Below are 26,651 nucleotides of genomic sequence, written 5' to 3'. Positions count from 1 at the left end.
GAGGGTCCCTCGCGGGTTCACCAGGCCGCCGCCTCGCCCATCTCGGGGCCTTGGTGGGACATGGGGGCGCTGTAGCTGGAGTTACTGGCCAGTGAGAACGGAGGGACTGGGCCCGCCCCCGTACGCCTCTCCGGGCACGGGCTGCAGGGAGCCCGGCTCCGGACTGGGCGTCTCGGCGTGGGAGATCATGTCCGTGAACCTTTGGTCGTCCGAGGGGAGGTGGCCCGAGCCTTCCATGGCTCCGGGCCCCGAGCCCAGGATGTAGGGGGACTCGGCGGGGGACTGGGCCTGCGAGGACGGGGGGCCGTGCGGGAAGAAGTCGTAGTTGGCTCCTGGTCCGTAGTAGTCCCCTTGGTACTCTGGAGGATAACACAACACGCATTAGGGTAGACCGCATTTTTATACATACGTTATTGACAGGCGATGTTTTTAAAGATGTTGTCAATGACATCAAAGACACGGTCGGCGTTGTCAGAAAGGTTTATGACACGGTTATATACGACGTTCCAGTCAAAGATGTGGTCAACGGCGTGGAATATGAGACGTCGGCGTTACGGCTACGTCTCAGCGTGAACACAGCAGTATCCCGTCCAATTGCACACACACGGACAGACGCGCGTCCGCGGGCTCTGCCTCTGCTGAACATTCATTTGGATTATTATTCTTTCTTATTTCTTAATTTGCGCACTGCAACAGTTTGATTGAAAAGGTGTCTGAATAGAAACGTACCCCTGAGCCTGCCGGTTGGAGCGAGCGACCTTGAGAAGAGGCAACGAGCTCGCGTTGCAGGCGGTGTGCGAGGGGGGGGGCGGGTGGAGTGTATATATAAAAATACACACACACACACACACACACACACACACGTACCGTATACAGGCGAGAGCGAGTTGGCCTAAGCGGCGCCACAAAGGCGCCTGAAAAGCGGCGGGTGAAGAAAGCGACGGAGAGGAGAGCAAGAGATGAAGGTTTTGTCCTCAATATGCACGCAGACTCGCTGAAGACTCGGAATTGTCTTCGGTGTTTACGACAACAAAACGCCTGCGTCGGTCGGGTTCATTGAAGACTCCAAACTGCCTTTGATGTTTTGTCCACGCGTACGGTATTGGTTGGAAACAAAAATCGTCTTTCATGTTTACCAAAAACAAAAAAAAACAACAACAACAACAAAACGTCCATGTTAGATTTTTGATCGAATTGAAACTCATCTGTGATGTTTTCAAACCATGCTCGTTGAGGACTACATTGAATTTGTTGCTAACAAAAAACGCAACGTGTCAATAAAAACATGCACATTAAAATAGTCTTTGATTTGAAAAGGTCTGAGACTAATCTCTTTGATGTTTTGAAACATCTTTGACATTTGCAAAAACAAATGATGAGGATAAAATTGAAGTCCATGCTTACGATAATATATATTAAGTTCACTGAAGACTGCCGCATATTGTCTTTGAGATTTAAAAACAAAAACAAACAAACCATTTAGTTCACAGACTGAATTGGAAAATGACAGGGATGTTTAAAAGACTAAATTGTCGCCAATGTTGACAATAATAATAATGTTGACGAAAATGTATACGAGGTTAATTGATGACTAAATTGTCTCCCATGTTTGCAAAACGGACATCCGGGACTAGCTTGTCTTTCAAAGTAACACAAATGTACTCTAGGATGTGTCGCCGACGAAATTGCCTCTGATGTTCACAAAAAGTCAACATTCACTTTGATTTGAGACTCAATTGTCGTTCATTTTCATCGACAAAAAAACGTTACAAAATGTAACATTTATTTATTTGGACGACGAAACAGTCTTGCATGACATTAGGTTTGTCGAAGGCCAAATTGTCTTTTAAGGTTTACGAAAACACGCACGGACCGATCGAAGACGCGTTCTGCTTCCGATGTTACTTTGGTCAAGTGAGCGCTGACTTGGCTTCGATGTTTCAGAAAAGCCAATATGTTACGGCGTCGAGTCCGGGGGGGGGGGGGCGTTCCTCAACTCCTGCCCTCAGGAAAGCCGCAGCCCACGCTCGCGACGTTTGCCTCCCGAAAAGAAATGATTGCCGCGTCCACAAAGCGTCGCCGGCGGATTTGTTTACAAAGAGACTGACTGGAATAAGCAGGTTCGTCCTCTCAGCCGTGACAGGTGACAGCGAGAAACAGCTGAAACAGTCGCTTTTTTTTGGGGGTTGGGTTTTGTTTGCGTGACCTGGAGCCTTCAGAGTGGAGGGGAATACCTGGAAATCTGCGTCAACAAGAGTGTTTTCTTGTTGTTTTCACAGGAAGCGGACCTTGCCGACGTCCTTACCTCCGTAGTAGCCGTAGGCCGCGGGCCCCAAGATGTCCGGGTCCTCCAGGCGGCCCCCCAGGGTCCTCATCCTCCTCGGGCCCCGGAAGAAGGCGTGCCTGCGGGCCCCCAAAGCGCTCAGCTGCTTCATCCGTCGCTCTTTGGATCTTCGGTTCTGGAACCAAACCTGCCGCGACACCGACAGTCGTCGCTCTTATCGATCGGTTGAAGACGGAAGACTTTGAATGATCTTTGACGTTTACAAAAGCGCGTTCGGCGCACTGAAGACTGTTCAGGAAACATTTTACGGTACGTTTTTTTGATGATTACATCGTTCTTGATGTTTACAGTACATTAGATCCATTGACGACCAAATTGTCCGATGTTGACAAAAACATGTTTGATTTCTCAAAGACTCCGAATTGCATTTGTTTACCAAAAAAAATAGTTCATTGACTGCTAAATTGCCATTGTTTGCTAAATCAATCGATAAATCTGCTCAAATCAAAACTGCGGTGAGGTTTTGCCAACTTTCATGCGACACTTTCATTTCCATCGTCTCAGATGGGAACATTTGCTTCATTGAATCCTCCAAATTGCCTATTTGATATTTACAAAAACGCACGTGTTCGGTTTTAACGAGACGAAATAGTCCTCGCTGTTTGCCAAAATGCACGCACCAGATTCCTCGATGACCAATCAAACGTCAGGGTTCCGAGTGGAACATTTGCGTTTATTGCTTGATCGTACGAACTCTTTTTTGTGCACAAACCTTTCCAAAAAAAAAGAATGAAAAAAAAACTTTCAAAAACATCTGTTTGCTTGATGAATGCATTTCCATTCTTTCCTATGGGCTCCTTGTGTATAATAGAAGCAGCAAACAGTGTCTTGTTTTGGCCTGTGCTGCAGAATCACGCATGTTCGCAGCAGCCAGCCAGTCCCACTGTGACGCGCATTCACAAAACACACACGCACGCACGCACGCACACACACACACACACACACACAGGGCTGCACATGGAGGCAACACCTGCTTATTGAGAACAATCGTCGATGTGTTGGGTACATTTTTATGGAAATGCTCTCGTTCCCCTTGAGAGAGAGGTTACACACACACACACACACACGCGCGCGCGCGCACACACACACGCACACATAGTGGGGTGAGGATGGCAGTGTGAACACTGATGGATGCATGCATGGATGGATGGACTTCTACACATTCATGCACACACAAGTCACGTGTTTGTGTAGCACAGAGGTGTGGAAAAAAATGAAGGGGGGGCATATGTAAATCTGTGAAATCAGCGATAATCACAGCCAGCGCACAAAAAGCCACATCACACTTGGCAGAGATGGCGCTAATCATCCTGACATTGTGCACGCCCAGACACACACACACACACACACATCCTCGTAGACGCGCGTGTGTGTGCGCGCATGAAAACACACGTACACACACAGAGGGGGGTTCCCGCATGCGTGCGGTGGCCCCTCAGCTAAAACAAGACCACCACCTATGACTAATTTCACGGCTGTGCGACTGAAACAAACACGAGGGGGGGGGGGGGGGACACATTACAAAAAAACACACATTGTCTTGTAATTGTGTGTTTTTGTGGAGCCTAGTGTGTAGATGTTAATTGGGGGGAAAGAAAGAAAAAAGAAATGGAATGCCTGCAGACATGGAGATGGCGGAGAGAACAATAAAAAGTGTTTTCGCAAAGGTCAAAAATGAGTTTTCATCAAAATAACGCAATGGTGTCACGTAGAAACAATTCACTGGAATATTGCTTTTATTTCTCGGCAAAAGTCTTGGGACGCGTCGACTGATGCCATCATTTAGTAACGCACTGAAGTACGCCAAATTGGGAATTCCAGGAAGTGCCTATAATAGAATTTCTGCAAAGAAAGCAAATTGTTTTGTTTTTCTGTGCCATTTAATGGCATCATGAATTCAAAGAGCCCATGGGACATTTGGTGCCATTCATTTGTCAAATGATGACATCCGAGCCATTTTGGGTTTTCGAATTCAACTAAAATGTCAACGTGGCACAAACATGTGACACTTCGCACGCGTCATTTCATGCAATCCTGTCAAAGGGGTCCAAGTTCCGTTTGGAATTGTGGATTCGCGCCCCCGCGTGGCGCCCCGTCTTCCTGTTCGAAGCATGCAGCGACATTTCACAGCACCTCCGGTCTCCTCAAATGACGATTTGTCGGCGAAAGGTGTGAATGTGGAAACAAAGAGTGTCCGCTAGACATGCACGTATCAAATATTGATATTATTTGAGGGATTTAAAAATATATATTTTTATAGTTTTTGTTCACCAGAGTGAGTACTTCTCTAAGAGAAAATGAGTCCTCCTTATTCAAAGCATGCAGCATCATTTGACATTTTCACCATTTTCTGTATGTACAAATAATGTGTGTGAGTGTGTGTGCGTGCCTGCGCGCGCGTGTGCATATACGTATAATTATTTCATGATCTTTTTTTTTTTTTTTAACCACAGTGTGGACTTCTAGGCGCTTCAGACTTGTCCCAATTCGAAGCATGCAGCTAAAATGCAAATCCAAACTTTCCGAGAGGTCATTTGTATGCAAAGACAAAAGTGCGCGCGCGCGCGCGGGTTTGAATAACGACTTCACGCAGACATGTAGCGTTACCGCGGCGACCGCTGGAGAGCGCCTCATTACGTTGCTGCAGTACACCGGAGGGATATGTGAGCCGAAGTGCCGGGATGAGGCGGCCATTTTGCATTTACACAATAGTAGATCATAATAGTTTGTTTGTTTCGCCCCCCCCGAGATATGAATGAATAAGTATGAATTTGCGAACATGTCGGAACAATTGCATTTCTTGAGCGAATGTATAAGCACAGGGTTCGTTTATGCACTTGTATCCGCAGAGTTTGAAGGGCAACAAATGGAAATTATGCAACTCACATGATTTTTCTGACGCCGTTTATCGTGACGCACGTTTGTCTTTACTGTTATTATTCAAATAAGCGTATTTCGGTGGACTGCCAGTATTTGCTATGTCAAGGAAAATCGCCTTCATTCTCTATAAAATGCCAAAAATTTCAAATCATCCATAACTTTCTGAAAATAGGACTTTGAGCGTGGCTTAGAATATATATATATATATATATATATATATATTTTTTTTACAAGCGTATGTATCAAATATGAATCATATTTGGGGGATTAAAAATCTCGAATATTGAACGAGGCAGATGAACACAAAATGAAGGGGCGGTCCTCCTCACCTGGATGACGCGCATGTTGAGTCCGGTCTCCTGCGCCAGCTGCTCCCGGATGTGTCGCGTGGGCTTGGGCGTGGCGACGAAGGCGGCCTTGAGGGTCTCCAGCTGCTTGGCCTTGATGGTGGTGCGCGGACCCCGCCGCTTGGTGCCCGAGTTCTGCTCCTCGTTCTCGATGTTGTTGGTCTCCTTGTCCGAGGACGTGCAGTTGTCGGCCTCCTTCAGCTCGTCGTGGAGGCCGCCGTCCTGCAGGTCCGGCGACAGGCTCCGGTCCGTGCACGACGACACTGCGCGCGGCATCATTGTATTCAAATATATTTATAAAAAAATACAAATAATTAAAGAAAAGAGAGAGAGAGAGAGGGGGGGATAGAAAGAGATTTATAAGTCACTGCCCAAAATATTGGTTGTAGTATCTAATGTATATGTACAATATTTCTGAAATCAACAGCGAATGTGGATCTATTTTACGCGGACGAGTTTCACGATCGTGTGTGTGTGTGTGTGTGTGTTGGGGCCAAGGGGGTTGTAGATAACAATGACGGTAGGACCCCCAGTGGACCCTGATAATAATAATAATAATAGTCCTTGGAGGTAAAAAAAAAAAAAAAAAAGCAGCGAAAATCAACATTTATATATTTCATTTGTTAACTATACTAAAAACAAAAACCAGGTTCTACATATGGTCCCTAAATGCTTGTTTTTTTTTCTCGTGGTTGTGCGTCTTAAAGAGTCCTCAAAAGTGGCCACAATACACGTTTATATTTGAAATGCATGACGAGACCCAAAGTGACCATTTGGCGCGCCGCGCTCACATTCGATTGCATTTTCGGGACTTTGATTTGCTTTTGGCGAGGCGACCCGAAGACGACCCCTTCTCGACCTTCTCACCTGAGTTGAGGCTGACCTCCTTGATGGTGGCCGAGCTCAGGTAGTCGTCCTTGCACACGAACTTGTTCTCGTCGATGACGTAGAGCTCCTCGCCGGTGGACAGCTGCTTGTGGCACACCATGCATGTGAAGCAGTTGAGGTGGAACACCTTGCTGCGCGCCTTGCGCACCAGGTCGCTGGGCGAGATGCCCTGCAGGCACCCGGCGCACTTGGTACCGAACCGCCTGCGCAAGTGCAAAAAAAAAAAAAACAAACAAACAAACAAACAAAAAAAACGTGCGCGCGGGAGACAGAGAGAGAGAGGGGGGGGGGGCGGAAATTTAAAAAACACACCAAAAACACACACACACACACACACATTTGCAAGAGAGCCAACACAAGCGAGGATTTGTTTTAGTCTTTGTTCGCATCGCCGTTTGCTCATCAGGGAGCAGGATTACGCAAACGGCACAACATCGGTTTGCGGAGGACTTTGCGAGGGCAAAGGTCGAAACGGCGGAATTTTGACGCGGGTTCGGACACGGCCAAGGACGGGCTGGTTTCATTTCTCGCTGCCTTCTGCGCGCGCATTACCGCCAAAATATGCGCGCGCGCGCGGACATCGATCAAGATGTACAATTTCTTGCCGTGACCTTTGAAATCAAATTGTGTGTTTCGGGGGTACTTCGGGTGACAAACAAATGCCAAATGAAAGTCGGAATTCACAACATCTCGCGTTGATATCGAGTGATTTTTTTTTTTTTTAAACGATTATGATTTGAAACTTTTCTCTATTATTGATTTTGGCCTCCCTTCCATGATAGTATGAAGCTAATCGCGAGTATAAAATACTCATATATAATATATATAAGGATTTTTTTTAACATGTGCAGGTTGCTTACACACTGATGTGACACATACGCACGTACAACATATCATAATAATAATAATCATATTTTTGTGGGAGAAAAGCCCAACCAAAAAAAACAAAAAAACGCGCAAGACATTAGTGGCAATCAGCACATTGTCGCGTTAACGCATATGAGACGGGATTAGGCAGAGTGGGATGTATTTTAGGCGTGGAAATCTTCACTTAATCCATATAAGACGTGCGTGGGAGGACTTTCAAGACCCCCCCCCCCCCTCTCTCCATCCACCCCCCATCTCACCTCACTCCCCCCTCCACCCCACACACACACACACTTAAAAAAAAAAAAACTAAATTGTGATTACAAAAATAAACAAATAAAGCAGCGGTTTCAGGCCCACCTGAGTGTGTGTGCGCGTGAAGGGGGGCGACAAGGAGAGGGTATATCCCCCCCACGCCCCCCACCTTCTATTGTTTTAACACGAATGTGGGCCCTGGTATCACTCCACGCTCTCGCCTTTCACATGCACGCAAGTCCACTATGCACAACAAATGGCCGCATTAGCGCGATTATCTTGGCGGCCGCTAATGGGCCTCATTTGCATGCGTGCAGGTACGCGGGACCACCGCACGCGCGCACGCGCGCACGCACAATGCGTGACGTTTTTGAACAGCATTTTGGGGAGGGCACAACTCGTCAATTTGCACCTTGAAAAAAAACCGAAGGCGCTTAATTTGATGAATAAAGGCGGAATAAACATGGCTGCATGAAATATATATATATATATATATATATATATATATATATATATATATATATATATATATATATATATATATATATATATATATATATATATATATATATATTAAAACAGCAAAAGTGATCATGTGAATTCAAATATTCCAATTTTCCTTGAATTAGGATTATTTTTGAAAGCTGTTTACGGGCTCGTTTGCGTGAATGAGGATAGAAAAGGCATTTTCTTATTTATTTTTAAATCTTAACGATCAAACGAGTTTGCTTTGATTGATTTAAAAAATATAATCTGTTTAATGGTTTGTTTGGGTAAATAAAGTCGCCATACACGTGCGTTTTAAAAACAGGAAAGCTGTCATATGAATTCAAATATACAGCTGGCCGAAGATTATTTTGATGGACTTGTTTGGATCAATAAAGCTGTGTACTTTTTTTTTTAAAGTCATCTTTTGATTGAAAAATTGTCAGCTTTGATTTTTTTTTAAACTGCTTATATATTTGGCGGAGTAAATCCATATTCGAAACTATTTGGCTGAAATTAATTGGAACATTTTTTTGGAAAAACAATTGATGTCAATTACAAATTGTCATCTGTAATTTTTTAATTCTTTTTTAAAAAAGCTCTGTTTTGGACTTGTTTGGCTAAATGAAACCAGAATACATATTTCTTTCAAGGAAGACCAATCACAATGAATTAAGAATAGTCACCTGTCAAACCATATTACTTTTAATTATGATTTGTTTTAGTTTAACTACGAAACAAATTCACCACACCAATTATGTTTTTGAACGACAAAAACAATCTTATTAAATTTGTCAGCGACCAACCTACTATTCGTTATTAAAATATGAAATCACTACAAATCAAGACGAGGTCATTTGTTGGACAACAACGATGGCGGAAAGAAAACAAAGTGAAGTATCGAGTCATAAAGGGCGCAGCATTATGAGAAACATGAAATATTATTATGATTATTATTTTATTTTATTATTATTATTATTTTTATTTTTTTCCCCCTACCGGAAGAAGTCCACCTTGCAGTAGAGCTTGCCGTCCCGCGAGAAGCACTTGTCGGCCAGCTTGCAGCCGCACTCGCAGCACTGCACGCACTTGGCGTGCCAGGCCCGGTCCAGCACGTTGAGCAGGAACCGGTCCAGGATGGGCCGCTCGCAGCCGGCACACTGGACCATCATGTCTGCGGCCCGCAAAGCTTCTCTGCAGGCCTCCCGCACGCGGAACCGCGGCTCGGATCCTCCGCGCACAACCTCGCCGCCTCGCTCCTCCTGCGTGGGCTGTCAAAAACAAAACTCAAACAAACAAACAAACAAACAAAAAAAGTTCCAGGACCGGCTCGGTTCGGTTCTGGGTGCTACATCCACAATCCACACTTGCTTGTCGGCTGTTTTGCTGTGATCGGGTCTTGTTCAAAAATCAGAACAACAAAAGAAAATATGATCCCGCGCAAGTGCACGCGCTGGTGGACTTGCTTTGGTTTTTCGGGGATGTTCCACGCGCGTCCTGCGGGCTCCTGGCCGCCTTGGCGTCACTGTGGACAAGCAAGGCGCCCCTCCGCCCCTCCGCCCCTCCGCCGCCGCCGCCGCCGCCGCCGCCGCCGCCATCACCCACCAAACATCCCGTCCACGCGCGCACATTGGCTGGCGCGCGCCTTAATTCCCTCGCAGGGAGAGCCAATCACGGCGAGGCTTTGGTTGTCATGGATACCGAGCTCACAGCTTCTCTGGATGTCAAGCTGGGACGAACCGTGTCGGGACTTGCCAGTGGACCTTTTCTATGATATTCCTCGTCATTAGTTTCGTAAGTATGTACATTTTACGGTAAGAAGTCAGAATTGCTTACTTAAAGCACTGTTTAAAAAAAAAAAAATTATGAATAAATTATTAAGTCTTTTGGGGCCTAAAAGAGTCATTTAAGTTGGGAAAACAACTTTATTGACATTTATGGCAAAGCCAACTTTCACAAAAGCCAAACTTAAGACATTTAGCTGAATTGCAAATGTTGCATTTGAGGCTGTTCTGTTGTCTTTTTTTTTTTTTTTTTTTTTTTTTTTTTTTTTTACAGTGTGTTGCATTTCAAAAGATGACACATTAGTGACCGATGCCAACCTTAACATATCAAAGGCACATCAGTCACTACAGTGGAAGCCAATATGCCATCCCATAAGCTGCCACCCACTGGTCAGCTGTTGTAACTGCAACAACAAGTTCATGTTCGTGCATGGCAAGACAGCGATAGCGACTGATGCTTTGACAACTTTAACATCAAAGACTCACATCAGTTACTACAGTTGACACTACTGTGTCGTCTCATGCACTTCCTTCCACCTGCTGGTCAGGTGTTGTAAGAGTAAAACATTTTTCATTTATTTATTTTTAAAAATACAAGTCGACACACTACAATTGATTGTAGTGACTGATGCAAGTCTTTGATTCCCAAGTCGCGACACCGGAAGGCGTAGTGTGTCGTACAATGTTTTACACTGGACTTTTTTTTTTTTTGCACTTACCACTGCTGACCAGGAGATGGCAACGTTCGGGACGACTGACTTGCGCCCACTGTAGTGACTGATGTGCAACTTTGACATCAAAGACTGCCGTCATTCACAATAGTGGACCATCTCGTGTGCCATCTCAGACACAAACAAAGGATTGTTTTGGGGTTTTTTTCTCTTTCCGCATTTACAATAGCTAAATAAAAGTGTGATGACATATTGTCAATTAACTGATTACCTTTGAAAGTGTCTTTTTCAGCGTATGGGATGATGTACTCGCATCCGCTGTAGTGACTGATGTGCAACGTTGAGAGATTTAAAAACAGCTTTTTGAAGTTGTCGGCTACAGTGAGGTTTAAACTTTTTGTTGTTGTTTTTTTTTGGGCCGTGCTTAACGTGTAATAAAAACACTAAAGATTGCCTTTTGTAATTCCAGTGCATAAAAGGTTCGGAAATACAGTAGCTGTACTGCAAGGGATACATGCATGTGAATGCGGGGAAGGGCGGTGCCAAACAAGGGCTAATGCAACACCGAGCGCATGACATTACACAGCGGCCGGTCCGGGCGGTCGGGGGGCGGTCAGGGTTCTTTTCACATGCGCGACGCTATTTACAGGGAAATGCCATGGATTAGTCAGCGGCTTCATCAATAAAAAGGGGAGAGGCCAGTGAAAGAGGTCAATCTCAATATTTACAGAGCGGACGTGTGGGGTCAGTTTGCACTTTTTTCCCCCTTTTGCGCCTGCACGTGTTCGAGTTTTGGCGCACTTCCGCGCCGGTCGTAGGCGACATTTGGAGAGACAGACAAATATTCACCGTCACCTGACTGCTCCGTGATGACAACAAAACGTTCCCGCTCCATTATTACAATGTTTCCTTATAGACCGACGAACATAAAAAAGCAGCAAAACAAAACAAAAGTTTCAAGCACACACACACACACACAATTGTACATGTGCATTTACCCACAGAATGAAAACAAATGAATTCATAAAATAAGGAAGCGAAAAACCACCAGGCTAGTTAGAACGAACGACAATAGACACAGCTGCCGTTGTGGATTCATTGGCTTTATTGGACAAAGCTAGCAAAATAGACAAGCGCACACATCCACGCACAACTCGCCATTTGCCACAACTGTCACAGAGTCACTCAACACAGAGTGGCGTACGGTTTAGCTAGTTAACTCATTCACTGCCAGCCTTCCCAGTTAAAATGGATATTGGACTTCTAAAGCCGTCGATGGCAGTGAATGTGTTCACAGCCAGCCAACTCTTCAACGTCCTTCGACGCCCCCGCCTTTGAAAGTCACATGCGAACGGTCACAGTTACAGAACTGTGGAACATGAGGATGGTGACCTCAAGTGGACTAAAATAACAACTGCACCTCATATGCATTTTGTGTTAGTATTATGCGTAACATTTACAAATGTATTGAAATAAAACAATAAATGTATAGTCGCTACGGGGCGGATTTTGTTTCGATAAACGAGGGATTAACGTATAGGGGCGGAGCGCCGAAGTGCGTCACTGGGCGCTGTTTTAGCCACGCCCCACACGTCAGGAAAACTGTAATGGTGACAAACCCTCACGCTATATCTCCCCGATGTCTTTGAGTAGCGCCTAATTCATTCATTTTCAGCAATCGCCTTCAAATGTGTGTAATGTATTTCTAAACAAATCTCTGAATTCACACTGGACAGCTATTCAATCAATGTTTGCTTCTATATGCGTGTGTAAACATAAGTCAATGCTTGTTTTTTTTTTCCCTTTTTCTTATGAGTCACAAAACAGCTGAATGGAAGAGAGCCACGCGCAAGAGGAGCGAGCCTCTTGTCTGCAGTCCGTCACGTTCCGGTGGTCGGAGGTGGGATCTGTCCACGCCGGAACCAAGGACGCCGCATCGGGCTCTTTTCAACGCCATGAATGGAGCCGCGGTTCCGTTTCTGACTGACAGCACAGCGGCAACCAGGCTAAAATAAAATAAAATAATAATAATAATAATAATAATAAAAAAAGCAAAAGTTCACGTCGAGGCGTCTAGCGGCCCTACGAGACTTCTTTTCCACAACTTCCTGCTTCGAGGACGCCACGTCTGCACTTCTTCTCTGTGAAGGGAACCCGGAGGCCCCCCCCCGAACGTCCGCGGGCCGACTCCGCGTTTATGGCGATCGATGGGACGCCGCCGATTGAGAGGAACGCCTCCCTCGCAAAGTTGCAGCACTTGAAAACAGGAGAGAACATGACCACAGGCGTTTGGTAATGAAAGAGCACTGCCAGGTCGATGATTGCGAGAATACACTCGGACCGGGACGTGACGGCAAATCAGGGGAAACTGTCACTCTGCTGAAAGTTGTATTCATAGCATCACGCCACTGGCAATGTTTCGAGTAGCACTTTGCATTACTGTCATACAGATGTACCCAGATGTTTAATTATTGTCATCAATCACAATAAATAACAATAATAAAGTATGTGCCTTCCAACAAAATTCAATGCAGCTCTGCTTACCTGCTTTTGGCTCACGACACGATAGCGAATGGTGAAATAAGCCCCGAGTACAAATTTGGTCACCGTGACAAACGAGAGTGGAACGACACAGCACAAGTGTGGAAACAAAGTGCCCCGTGAAAACGATAAAAGCATTTTCACTCGCGGGGGCAGCACTTCATACACTGCGTGTATGTGGCGCATGGCGACATCACCGAACGCAAACAACCCACGGTGAAGTCACTGCGAGATCAAGTCTGTGCCGCTGATCAGAAGCTAACGCTGTTAGCCAATGCGACGCTGTGCAGCCAACAAAACTCAACGCAGCTCTGCTTACCCTTTGGCTTTGACATGCCAGCAGCGACAAAGTTAGCTCAGCGTACGGAATGCGGTGCCCTTCGCCAAAGGAATACGCAAAACAAATACAAATACAAAGTCAACGCAGCTCTGCTTACCTTTTAGCTCTGACATGATAGCAGGGGCTGGGGACTTTCTCCCACTGTACTGGCGTTAACATTTTGTTGATCAAAAAGCATTATTTATTCTCAATTTAGACTTTTTTTTTCTCTCCCACTGAACAAAAGCAATGTCAAGTCAAGAGGGAGCAAACTTTTAAGTGCGACAAAAAAGGAAATGGCTAATGACTGTTGTATCAGAATGTCCATTACCTGCAGCGCGTAGAAGTGGCGCTGTTCACAAAAGCATCTTGACAGGGTTGCCACGGTGAAGGATGGCCGCCTTTCAGCGCGTCAGACAAACAAGGAAGCCTTTCAATGGGGCCTGCGTCAAGTTTGACATTCCACCAGAATCACTTTTGAAACTCTTCTTCTTGCTGTTCACAAAGGCACAATCTCCAAGGACCAACACGAGACCTTCAGGGGCCTGTGGAATTTCAGAACACAAAACAACACCAGGAACTGATCGAACGTTCCAAATTCAGCCCCGGAAGCCGGTTTCCCTTAGCGACATGAAATTCGGTAGGCATGTCTATCACGGCTAGACCCGCAAAACGTCTCGTGACGCTATGGCCGAAAAGACACAGGAAGTCGGCCTTTTTGTTTGAAGCGGCCATTTTGGCCACTTCCGGGGCTTCTGCACAGACGAACTTGTCCGAGCGATTTTGTCTGACGGCTGCCAAATTTGGACCACGTCGACCAGCCAGACGGACGACGAAACTATTCGAGTTTTCGTCGCGGCGTGTTGCTGTAGCGTGTCGTGTCAGCGTTTGACTCGGCCATGCGTTGAAAAACTCACCCAGTCGCGCATTTTGGGGGCGTCAGGGCTCAGTCCCGCTTTCTGTATTACACCCCCCCCCCCCTATAAGTGTCTTACTTTTTGTCCCAATTCAGATCGCAACGTAGCCGCCGCCGTTCCGTGCAGGCGCTTGTGGAGGCGACCACGAAGAGGCCGGCGTGCACGAGCGGCGGCCGTGCACGCCGGCGACCGCCTTCGGGGCACCTCTTTTGGCAGGGCCGCTCCCGAGGGAGAGGTTAGCGTGATGGATGTCTGATTGGTAGCCCTCCCCCGGGGCCTCCCTCGTCGTCACCTCTCCGCGCTCTGAATTAAAAGGCCGTTTGTCTCCTGCGAGTCCTCAGCTGTAGAGCGCCGGCCGGCAATTTCACAGCACTCAGAGAGGGAGAAGAGTTGGGGCGGGGGGGGGGGGGAGGCCATTACACGGGAGCTTGTCAGGGGAGCCATCAGAACCCGGACACGCCTGAGGGACTCCCTCTTTCCCGCCTCCTCCTCCTCCTCGCCTCCATCCCCGCTTGAGGCGGCCGACCTCGCCGGAAAAAAACACATAAATATTCAAGGCCCGCGCATTGCGCACGCGCTCCCTCTGGTACCGCGAACGCACAACGCCACCTCGCCCTCTCGTTAACACCCAAATCAGGACGCTAGCGAAAGGCGGCAGGTCCGCTCGGGCTGCCGTTAGCGGCGGGAGACGGCGATGTTGCTTTTAACGGCCTCCCCGGCTGCACGCGCGCACCGCTTTATTGGAACATTTGTCACAATTGCGGGCCGCGAGCTCGCGTTAGAGGGATCGGTCAGGCACGCGTCACTCATTTGAATGAGAATGTGCTGATGTGGAAAGGTGCCCAAGGTGCATGAGGCCTCCAAATGTTCGGGAAAAGCTTTGTTTTAGCTTTTTTTTTTTAAAGGCGTGTTCTGAGAGAGGAGGTGCGCCCAACTCTGTCCGGACATTGAACGGGGCGCAAAATGGCTTAAAATATTTGGGTAAGACATTTTTTTGACTTAATTGAGCGACTTCGGGGCAGTGGCTTAAAACAAAACAAAAAAAGCCGTGTCAAACATTTTGTTGTTGTTGTTTTTTTTGGGGGTGCATGTTGGGAGAGAGGGTACGCCAACTCTGTCCGGGTGTGGAAGGGGTTGCACCTTGACAAAGTTCCTATAAAGTGAAAATAAATGTCTTCTGAAGTCGACACACCACCGACAAGAGTGTTGTTAACAACCCCGCCAAATTTGCAGGATTCCCAAAAAATAGAGAAGATGAGGCTTCAAATTCGTGAAAGCCGTTCTCGAACGCTGCGGGCGTGTGCGCCCAATGCGCTGAAACCACGCCCCACTCAACTGTCAATCAAATACCTCTACTACGACCTGGAAAAAAAAAAGAATGCTACTTGGTCCACCATCTTTCTTATGTCAACACGAAACTACATGTTTGAGTTGTGAAAATATCTTAAAGCCTCTGGTGGCCAAGAGTATCGAAGCAGGTCACTGTGGGGCTTTCCGCGTCGAGACGACGAGGCACTCTAAAAGCGGCCACACCGCTAGTGAGCTCAGCGCGTGTCGCAATTGTGCCGGATAACAGCTGACGCCAACGAAGACGCAGCAGCTCTTATTTAGCGGGGGGTGCGCCAACTGTGTTGGGATGTTTCAGGGGCTGAAGTGGGAACTGTCGATGTGGGTCCATGCAGAATTTTCCCCACAGTTCTTATGTTCTAAACCTTCCGCATTTTGCCATTCCATTTCGCCGGTGACAAAAACAATTCCTAGCGAGGGGAGGAAAAAAAACCCCGACGGGAATCTCAAGTCGCCGTTTCTACAAAAACACTCACTCGATGTTGCCGTGCGAACGGCTAATTGGAGCTTTATTTAGCTGCAGGTGAGAGTCACAAGGATCCACGGGTTTAATTCCCCTCTCGGAGTGAACAAAAACAACAACAACCCCCCCCCCCCCCCACACACACACACACACTCACACTCAGGTGACATCATGCGACATGCAGGTGCGCGCAGTCACCGTTCCGACTGAACGCCTCTCACGTCGTCGCCCCCTCCGTCGACGTATAATCGGGAAGTTCACCTTGCGCTACGCCGGCCTTCTAATGAGGTAATGAAGGGGGAGCGGGGGGCTACTCGGCCACCTTTGGCCTCACCTACTCTATTAATCAGAGTGGGGTCACACGCCAGGCAGCCCCCCCCCCCACATCTGCCAGCGCTAATGGAGAACAGGCAGTGCGAAGGAGGGCGAGAGGACGACGGCGGAGGAGGAAAACGGAGACAGGAGCTATGAAAATGACTTTTTAAAAATTGCACAAACGAAAATGTACAAAAAGGACAAGACACACATTTCAAGTCCAGTGTGGTTTTGTTTCAAGCTTATAAAACGCCAACATGGCTTCCCCAGTTACGGTCGTCCTCACTTGCTCAAACACAAAACCCGATTGGTGCCCTGAAACAACTCCGTGAACTGCATTTAGTTTCGAGTTTTGAATTTAGCAGACCCTTAAGTACTTTTCACCGAGATGGACACAACCCGCAAACCTATTTTCTACCCACTAAAAGACATTTTGCACTCTGATGCACTTTGTCTAACAGAAGACATCGATTCAAGCTCGGCTCTCTCAACATAAACATCGGTATCGCGTAACTGATATCCCACTTGTGGCTAACCACTGGACGAAACAAACTTTTTTTTCATTCCGTACGTTTACGGTATGACTCTATACAGTGCTGTACACACACACACACACACACAAATATTTCAATACATCAATTTTGCATGATACTTGCAGCCACGCCCGAAATGATGGAAGAAGAATCAGGAGAAGAAAAAAAAATAATAATAATAATCTGAGGCGCGTATGTGTTGTCAGCGTCGCGGCGACGGCGGCCACTTGAATTAGCAGCGGCGGATTATGGGCCGAGAGCCTCATTAATCTGGCCAACAAACACGAGCCGCTGAGGATATTTGCACCCCGAAATTGAAAAGATTAAGTCCTATTTGGCCGTGACTGGCAGACCCCCGCCTGCACGCCGCCGTTCAATATTCATGGGTGCCAAAATGTGCGCAGGCAGTCGGTGAGGCTACTAAATGTTGTGTGCATCACACACACAATAATGTCCAAAGGTATTGGGACACCACTACTACAGAACAAAAATGAGTTGAAGAAAACAAGGGGGAAAAAAATACAGCGCGGCCTTGAGATACGACTGACCCGAGTTTTCAGAGATTCCGGCCGTCGTTTGGACAATTTGTTTTTTTTTTCGCGTTGAACAATTCTTGAAAAAAGGTTGACGTTTACTGTCGAATGGAACAGAAAACAAAACAAACGCTCGCTATGTATTTCAAACACACACAAAAAAACGATCATTTTGCCTTTTGAAAGTCCACTAGCGTAATGCTAACACACAATGCAAAACACAATAGACGGGCTAACAAAACTAGCATTGACCTTGGCGTCGTTACAACGGACATTTGAACACAAACGATGCAACAACACGCATAGACAAACAATAAAACTATATATATATATATATATAGAATATATATTTATATTTATATATATATATTCTTTATCCTCTGCGAATAAACATCTTGCTGCAGTTTAGTGAGTCACTTACAGTAGTTGTGAAACTCTTCTTCGTTTGTCTGCAAGACTATTACACTGGCTCTCAGTCGCACACATGGGAAGGCGTTGCAATGAATTCATAACGATGCACAAACAGTTGAATTCTTTACATTCTATTTTATTCAATTATTACTGTATGTTTTCATAAAGTACAATATTATCAAGTGCTAGCATTCATATCCAAGGGGAAAGGCGATTTTAGATTTTAGTTTTGTACTGCAATGAAATGGGGAATATATTATTTAATTGATCAAAAGTCATCCATCAATGGCACAGGAAAGAATTGACTTGGCAAGATTTGTTCAAGAGAAAAACGACTACTTCACCTAAGAGAATTTAAGTATTTCTTATTTTAAGCGAAAGTTTCTCATAACCAGTAGTAAAATCCGATTAACAATTAATAATAGCTTTTGAGGATTTTTAAGAGAGACAAAAAAATGCTTGAAGCGGGTGAAACGCTCGTGCACCAAAAAATTGCTTGGAAAAACTGGCTTTGATTTCAGATATAAAATCATAGTTGGATTTGAGCTTTTGCAATTTTGCGTTTGACACAATGCAATTATTATTTCCGCAAAGCTCTTTAGCATGGACGCGTTTTTATTTTGTTCTTGTTTTGTTTGTGAGGATCCGGATGAAGGTGCGGCCACAGGAATTGATTCACTCATGGTAATACGTGATGACGACACCTGTCGCTCCTCGTCCTCCGTGAACCAGGAAGTCGTTTGCCAACTAACAAACAAACAGAAACGACACATATTCTTCCCTAACATTCAAGGCTAACAACTTTGCCAAGAATATACACTCCAAGAGGGCCTTAATTAAAACCTTGGATTTCAAAAAGCAAACGTACGGCCTGACTTTGGAAGGACACCACGATTAAGTACAATTCTATTCACGGACCCATTGGAGGACGCCTTTCAAAGACAAACGCGCAAAGTCTGCGTTTCTTAGCGGGAACAAAAAAACAACAACAAACAAAAAAAACATCAATGGGGCACTTTTGAAAGGAGCTGCTCGTCTGCATTTATGACGATTAACATCCGACAATCATGCGCACAGAAGCAAATACACCTGCCAGTCGTTGGAACAACATACAAATACTTCGTTCCTGTACTTAAGTCGATTATTCGGGTATCGACAGCATACTTGATTTTTTTTTTTTTCTGGTGACATTCTATCAAAAGCGAAATCTGTACTCTCTACTATTTACTCTGTCAAAATATGCACCTTACTTTTTTTCCTCCCCAACATGGACAAATGATGACGCAAAGTATAAAAAAAAAAAAAAAAAAAAAAAAAAAAAGACGAGTTATAATTGAGATCTTGATTGATCTTGGGAACTTTGCAAGGAATCATTCAAACCTTGCGAGCAGTTTTAACACTGCAGACTCCCAATTTAGTCAGCGAAGGAGTCAAATCGCTACTTTTACCATTCTTTTTTTTAAAAATATATTTATACCGGTAGTTGTAGTTCGACTTAAGTACACAATGCGAGTACTTTAGCCTCCTGTGCTATTCAAACAGCATCAGTCTCACCAGACTCGACAAAGCTTATTTAGCCGCCTCTAGCCTGGCCTGTGCAGGCGCTATCGCTAATGTTTCCCCTTCTGCAGGAGATCAATATGTTTGGATCCAACATCCAACCCCCCCACCACACACACACACACACGCACACACGTTTCCCCTCACCCAGCATCACACCACACCACCGCTGGAGGCCTTGACAGCACACAAGCAGCCAAGCAAACAACCACGATGCGTCTCCAGAGTCAACAGCGCACACTATCAAGTGCGCCATCTACTGTACTGACAATAAGCCCACCATATGCGCCCTCGCAGCGTGGCGGTGTGGGGGTGGGGCCGTCGGTGCTAACATCGCACGGTTCGCTCGCGAGGCGAAACGGGTCAGCTTCGCACGAGTAGCACCGATTTGAGCGGGCGGGGCTAGGACAGAGCGACGCTGCCCGAGCGCGGCGAGAAAACGCAGCGCCGCGCCAAGACGACGTTTACGGCTGACGTAAGTCTGAGTAAACAGCGCTATACAGTGCAGACAGCGCAAACAGGCCAGAGCCAGACTAAACCAACAAGCGGGACCCCTGGGAAGACCCCGACTCCCCTCCTCAATTCATCATCTATTTCAAACCTTATTGAAAGTTTGGGGCACTGCAAATAATGTTAGCTTTTCCGTTCGCCTGATTCATTTTTAAAATGTTCGAAAATGAAAAAAAAACAAAGGGGAAAAAATATGTGATGACGGCTATACAAATATTGGGGGGGGGGGACTGACAAAGTACACAAAAATAGTAGCAAAAATACTGTTTGAAAAGCTGTACAGAAATAGATTAAAAATAGAAAAATATTACACAAGAAAACAACAAGAAAGGAAAAACTATCAGACAAAAAAAAAAGAAAAAGCATTCGGAGACAAGTAGTGGAAAAAAAATATTCTTATAAGACCAAAAAAAAGATGAAAAACGCCTATTTAGTCAACCAAAAAATTAAAATGATGAAAAAAATAGTCAAATGCAAACCTATTAGACGAAAAATACAAACATTATAAAAACAGGTTAAAAGAAAAGTTGGACAAACTAATATGAAAACAGAAGACAAATACAAAACCATTCGACAAAAAAAATACAAAATATTCGGGAAAAGAATGTTGGTTAAACAATTTAAATCAGAGGAAAAATGACAAAAATGTTAGAAAAACACAAAACAAATGCTTGACAAAAACACACAGGTGGAAATTACAAAACTATGAAACAAAAATAAAGCAAAACTATGTTAGCAAGAGGTGAAAATATTAGACAATCAATACAGAAATATTCGATATATAATACAAATCTATAAGGCGGAAATTTGATGGAAAAAAATACAGACGTTTCATTTTAACATAGAAAAATGAAATCTACAACTTTGAGATTCTACTATTCATCTTGACACTCCTGCCTTGTTACACAAATACACGCATATCCACATCCATTGTTTGCATACGTGCAGTAGTTCCATTCTTTTTTTAGGCCACATGCGGTACAGTGACGCTGGGGGGGGGATCCGAAAGGTCAGCGAAACCGCCGTGTGCATCGTATGTTAACATCACAGCACATTAACTCCCGAGCGATCAGCTGACCCGAAGGCTTAAATGAGGATAAATGAGAAGGGGGGGGGGGGGGGGACGCTAACAATCGAGCGATCGAACGGCTGCCCCTCCCGCTGTCCGACAAAAACGTCTTGTGAAGCATCTGTGTGCAAAATGTGCATATGGTGTATGTATGTGTGAATACGTGTGTGTGTGGACATTTCTGTGTGGCGGAGATAAGGGAACCCTATCAGCTGCATCGGGGAGGGGGCTTAAGATCCTGATGGGCGTGAGGAGAGAATGAGTTTTCCTCGCCACTCTGCATATTCCGGGATTACACCGCACCTTTAGATACGCTCCGGCTCAGCCGAGCTGCGCCTTCGGGCGACACGCGTGTAGATTATTGAAATACGCTGTCGCGCACACCAAGGCGAAGGAATGGAAAGCGACACCACGGGCGCGGCGAATGAAACACACTGCGCTCGGATAAGCGTGATAGGATTTCTTTGTGACATTGTTGGGAAAGAACCGCACACTTAAAAAAAAATACGGAGAAAATGGACACCACAAATGTCAGACTTCTCAGATATGTGTCAAATGTCAAACCTAATATATATATAGTGAGAATTACTATATAGTGAGAATTTTGAGGATGCTAGGTCAGAGTAGCTAATTTGCGCTAGAGTCACGATACAATCCTACAAGAATCCGTATCGTTAGCTTGATAGCATGGTTGCCCAAGTCGTATTTGAATGTTTTCGGAAAAAACTTTTTGGCGTCACATTGATATTTTTCTTTTTATTGATATTGTGACAGTAAGTTCAAAATGACTTGGGCAATTAGAAGCTAACGATATATTGGCAGAAAAATGATAACATAGTGGATCTTAGCATACTTCATCATTTGCGCCACCGCTACAGTCGATTGTCAATTTTTAATCGTCGAGTCGATCGTTTTTCATGGGGTTGAAGGTTTAGAATGTCAGGAACCTTTCCAACCTTTTGGAAACTGAGAGCTACTTCTTAAATACATTTCCATCGATTGTTCGGGAGTAAAACCATCGCTTCGTCGTCGTGCCAGGTAGCTCGCCTCCGAACGTTATTTAGTCATGCGCTACAATACTTAACCTTTGAACGCGACTATTTTTTGAAAGTACAAGTGTGATTTAAAAGTAAGAATAGCCACAAGAAAAGTGAAATGCAACTCACTGCTAGGTGGTGCGCTTGTTTATAGAATAGCGACACGAAAAAAAAACCGACGCATCTCACTGGTGAGCTATTTTTAGGACAGGGCCATGGGCAACTCTTGCGGTCCTTGGAGGCTACCTGGTGCCTGCGGGCACCATTCTCTTATCTATGCTAATTGCCGTTAGCCCATCTATGACATTTCCCTATGATATATTAGCATTAAGCTCGTGGACTTTTGTTGAATGAAACGATATGGTTTGGTTGAGGATTTTTTTGTCCAAATTGAATTCTCTTTTGTGTAAGGTTTGAGTTTTACAGTCAACCTGAGGGTGATAAACAACTTGAAGCAAGCACACTTTGTCTCTTATTTGGAGAACTGCGAGTGAAAATAAGCAGAACGGGACTTCTTTTTTTAATTATTTTTTTAATGTGCTTGAATAAGTTTAGGTGTGTTTTAAGTTTAAATGTGTTGAAATGTGTTGTAGGCCTGTGGAAAAAAATTATATGGTCTCTCTAAGAGTGCATATTTTCACCTATATAAAAACTTAGATCATTTTACTCATGTACGACGTCAGGTTATACTAACAATTTTAACAAATATGACAGAAAGTGTCGTTGTTGTTTTTTTTTAAAGCGCAAACTCCTCCGTTACGAAATGGATGAAGTCGGGTCCGTCACCCGCTGAAGGTCAAGGTACCAAATGCGAAGGTAAAAGGCAACAAGCAGGTCGCAGGTGCGAGCCCGGGCCGGGCCGTGGGCCCGCTTGACCTCGCGCCCCTCCCCGTCGCTCGCCCTCCCCCGCACGCAGCCTCTGGCTAATTACGTCCTTTTTCAAATGCAAAGCAGCGGCAGAAAGTGAGATGATTTCTGGGCCGCCGCTTTGGGGAAGAAGCGAGGAGCGGCGAGCGAGAGGAGGCTGAATGGAAGAAAGAGGTGACTTTCTTTGCTCGGTTGGCGGGGACCTTTGAAGTCGGCCACGTCGGCGGGAGGGCGGAGGAATATCTTGGAAGCGGGGGGGGGTTCCTCTGGTTCTTTTTCCCTGCCAGAGAAGATCGTGTTAACGAGATGGCCTCTAAAGACGAATTAAATGGTGGGAGAAAAGAAACACGATCAGGACCGGCCCTACTTAGAGTCTCCCTCCTTTCAGTGCCGCCTGAATTCCTCAGCTCAGCTCTTTGGAGGGCCTGGAGTGTGGGGGTCCAAATGTGTGCGCCGAGGGGTCACCCGTCCTTTAGTCACACATCCCGGCGCCTGAATGGGGAGGTCGTGGACTTACACGGCGATGGCGGGTCAGAAGTGGCGAGGATTACACGTCGGTTCTAAGCCGCCCGCACGCCAGTGTTTTCGTGTTTGTTGTTTGGCCGCCAAGAAAAGGAGACGGCCAAGGGGAATTAGTGTAAAGCTCGAGAGATGAATGGCCATCTTATTCGCACCTCTTGTTGGCTGTTCTTCAGGACGCGCACCCCCCCCCCCCCCACCCCCCAAAAAACAGAGCTCTCATTTGTTGCGGCGGTGAAAGCGCGTTAGGGTCGCCTTTGTGCGCACAAAAGCCGACTCCCCTCGTGGCTTTCACGCCCCTGCTGGAGCAACAAGGGGATTTACGTCGCCCCCCCGCCTTTGATTGGAGAGTTGTGCTTCTCTTTCTTGATTAATCAACTGAGTCCAGCACCTTCTACGTCTCTATAATCCCCCCTCATCCCCAAACCCAAAACACCAGCCAACATCTTCAGACCGACAGGTTCTAGCTTGTACGTTTCAATACCGTCAACACACAAAAACATGGCGGAACTAAATTACAACCCCAGTTCCAATGAAGTTGGGACGTTGTGTTAAACATAAATAAAAACAGAATACAATGATTTGCTAATCATGTTCAACCTATATTTAATTGAATACACTACAAAGACAAGATATTTCATGTTCAAATGGATAAACTAGCAAATAATCATTACCTTGGAATTTTATGGCTGCAACACGTTCCAAAAAAGTTGGGACAGTTAGTAAAAAAGACCAAGAAAGTAAAAAAGAGTGAGAACGTTGAGGAATGCTCATCAAACACCTGTTTGGAACATCCCACAGGTGAACAGGCTTATTGGGAACAGGCGGGTGCCATGATTGGGTGGAAAAGGAGCTTCCCTCAATTGCTCAGTCATTCACAAGCAAAGATGGGGCGAGGTTCACCTCTTTGGGAACAAGTGCGTGAGAAAATAGTCCAACGGTTTAAGGACAATGTTCCTCAACGTACAATCGCAAGGAATTGAGGGATTTCATCATCTACGGTCCAGAATATCGTCAAAAGGTTCCGAGAATCTGGAGAAATCACTGCATGGACGCGGCAAGGCCGAAAACCGACATTGAATGCCCGTGACCTTCGATCCCTCAGGCGGCACTGCATCAAAAACCGACATCGATGTGTAAAGGATATCGCCGCTCGGGCTCAGGAACACTTCAGAAAACCAATGTCAGTAAATACAGTTCGGCGCTACATCCGTAAGTGCAACTTGAAACTCTACTAGGCAAAGCAAAAGCCATTTAGCAACAACACGCAGAAACGGCGCCGGCTTCTGTGGGCCCTCATCTAAGATGGACCGATGAAAAGTGGAAAAGTGTTCTGCGGTCCGACGAGTCCGCATTTCAAATTGTGGACGTGGTGTCCTCCGGGCCAAGGAGGAAAAGAACCATCCGGACTGTCACGGACGCAAAGTTCAAAAGCCAACATCTGTGATGGTATGGGGCTGTGTTAGTGCCAATGGCATGGGTAACTTACACATCTGTGAAGGCACCATTAATGCTGAAAGGTACATACAGGTTTTGGAGAAACATACGCTGCCATCCAAGCAACGTCTTTTTCATGGACCCCCCTGCTAATTTCAACAAGACAATGCCAAACCACATTCTGCACGTGTTACAACAGCGTGGCTTCGTAGTACTAGACTGGTTCTGCCTGCCGTCCAGACTTGTCTCCCATTGAAAATGTGCGGCGCATTATGAAGCGTAAAATACGAAAACGGCGACCCCGGACTGTTGAACGGCTGAAGCTGTACATCGAGCAAGAATGGGAAAGAATTCCACCTACAAAGCTTCAACAATTACTGTCCTCAGTTCTCAAACGTTTCTTGAATGTTGTGAAAGAAAAGGTGATGTAACACAGTGGTAAACATGACCCTGTCCCGCCTTTTTTGGAACGTGTTGCAGCCATAAAATTCCAAGTTCATGAGTTTGAACATGAAATATCTTGTCTCTGTAGCGTATTCGATGAAATATAGGTTGAACATGATTTGCAAATCATTGTATTCTGCTTTTATTTATGTTTAACACAACTTCCTAACTTCATTGGAGTTGGGGTTGGAGTTTATTCCGAAGGGCAGAGACATAGGACAAACGATAAAGTAGTCACCATATCATACAAAAGTCGTCTTTTTGTCCCTCAAGGGTCACAATACCTTCCCCTTGTGTGTGAGTCATCGCGTTATCTATTGGCACGGACGTGACTTAAATGTCACTCAGAGAGGGGACAAATTTGTGTTTTCAGAGCTTGTCTTACAAAGAGCAACATCCAAGCTGGTTACATTTCACAAGAACATACGCAGTCTCGAAAAAAAGCATGTGGGAAAACGTTTTAAAATTGCCGTTCTCAGACTTCAGAGACCTCGTAGTTGCAGCGATTTCTGGCAAGGACTGGCTGCGCCCTACACATGACAACAATCTACATGCTCTTTTTTTTCTCTTTTCATATGAAGAAAAATGCAATATTGCTATTGAGCGGGTTGTTCCAAGAGGTTTACTCGTAAAAACAAAATCTCTCTCTCTTCATATTAACTGGTAAGTGGTGGTGTTGCGTGTGTACTGCTCAAGATAATGATCGCTATATGGCTTCTCCTGTGTAGCATCGCAATTTACCTAGCCAACATGAGCTAATTATTCAAAATATTAGCATATCCCCCCCGACGGAACTCGTTTATAACACACACACTTATGTTTAGGGGCTTTGATGCTGCTGTTTTGGTTTGCAAAAGGGAAAAAAAAAACAAACAAAAAAAACATACAAACCGCATCTCAGTTATTGTCTACAGTTTTTTGGTTTCTTCATTTGCAGCTCTTCATGGATGACGATAATTGCATATGCAAGTTCTGAAATGCACAAAGCCAACAGGAATGCCTGAGATGAGTTTGAAAACATGTAAACAGTTTTGAAACTACTTTCATTGAAAAGCGGTCTGCTATAAAAGGCGCACTCAAGACTCTGAGTTTGTGCACCTTAGCAGCTCGGCGGATTTTGATGGGTCCCGTGTGGGGTTTTCGTCGTGCCGTTGTGTAGCGGCTCCGCCGACAAGTGCCTCGGGGGGTGTCAGGGGGTAGTGATAAACTGGTCGATGGGGGTGCGCCAAGCGACTGCCATAAATCACGTTCCGGGGCTAATCTATTTAGCACGCTCTCGCCATTATCCCGTGGCAGAAACAGCTAAT

The 26,651-nt window shown here is 45.5% G+C and overlaps 1 protein-coding gene across 1 annotated transcript; it reads right to left on the bottom strand.

The window, feature by feature from the left end:
- Positions 1-81: 81 nt before the first annotated feature.
- On the bottom strand, positions 82-9,239 carry lhx5 (LIM homeobox 5). The gene is made up of 5 exons (XM_061698866.1): positions 9,067-9,239; positions 6,439-6,662; positions 5,554-5,834; positions 2,306-2,471; positions 82-359 (listed from the first exon to the last, which is right to left on the bottom strand). Exons 1-5 carry the CDS (start codon positions 9,237-9,239, stop codon positions 82-84), a joined length of 1,122 nt encoding a protein of 373 aa, XP_061554850.1.
- Positions 9,240-26,651: the final 17,412 nt, after the last annotated feature.

The sequence above is a fragment of the Phycodurus eques genome, chromosome 15, assembly GCF_024500275.1.
Source record: "Phycodurus eques isolate BA_2022a chromosome 15, UOR_Pequ_1.1, whole genome shotgun sequence".
Lineage (NCBI taxonomy): Eukaryota > Metazoa > Chordata > Actinopteri > Syngnathiformes > Syngnathidae > Phycodurus > Phycodurus eques.
The sequence above is the reverse complement of the archived record's forward strand: the minus strand, read 5'-3'. Positions and strand labels throughout refer to the sequence as shown.

What these genes read in the sequence shown, in the direction of transcription:
- lhx5 (XM_061698866.1), bottom strand. Translation starts at nt 9,239, where the DNA reads ATGATGGTCCAGTGTGCCGGCTGCGAGCGGCCCATCCTGGACCGGTTC. An exon ending in GGAGGTCAGCCTCAACTCAG is followed by an intron (nt 5,835 to 6,438) that starts GTGAGAAGGTCG and finishes TGCCGCGCGCAG; the next exon opens with TGTCGTCGTGCACGGACCGG. An exon ending in TCAACATGCGCGTCATCCAG is followed by an intron (nt 2,472 to 5,553) that starts GTGAGGAGGACC and finishes GTGTCGCGGCAG; the next exon opens with GTTTGGTTCCAGAACCGAAG.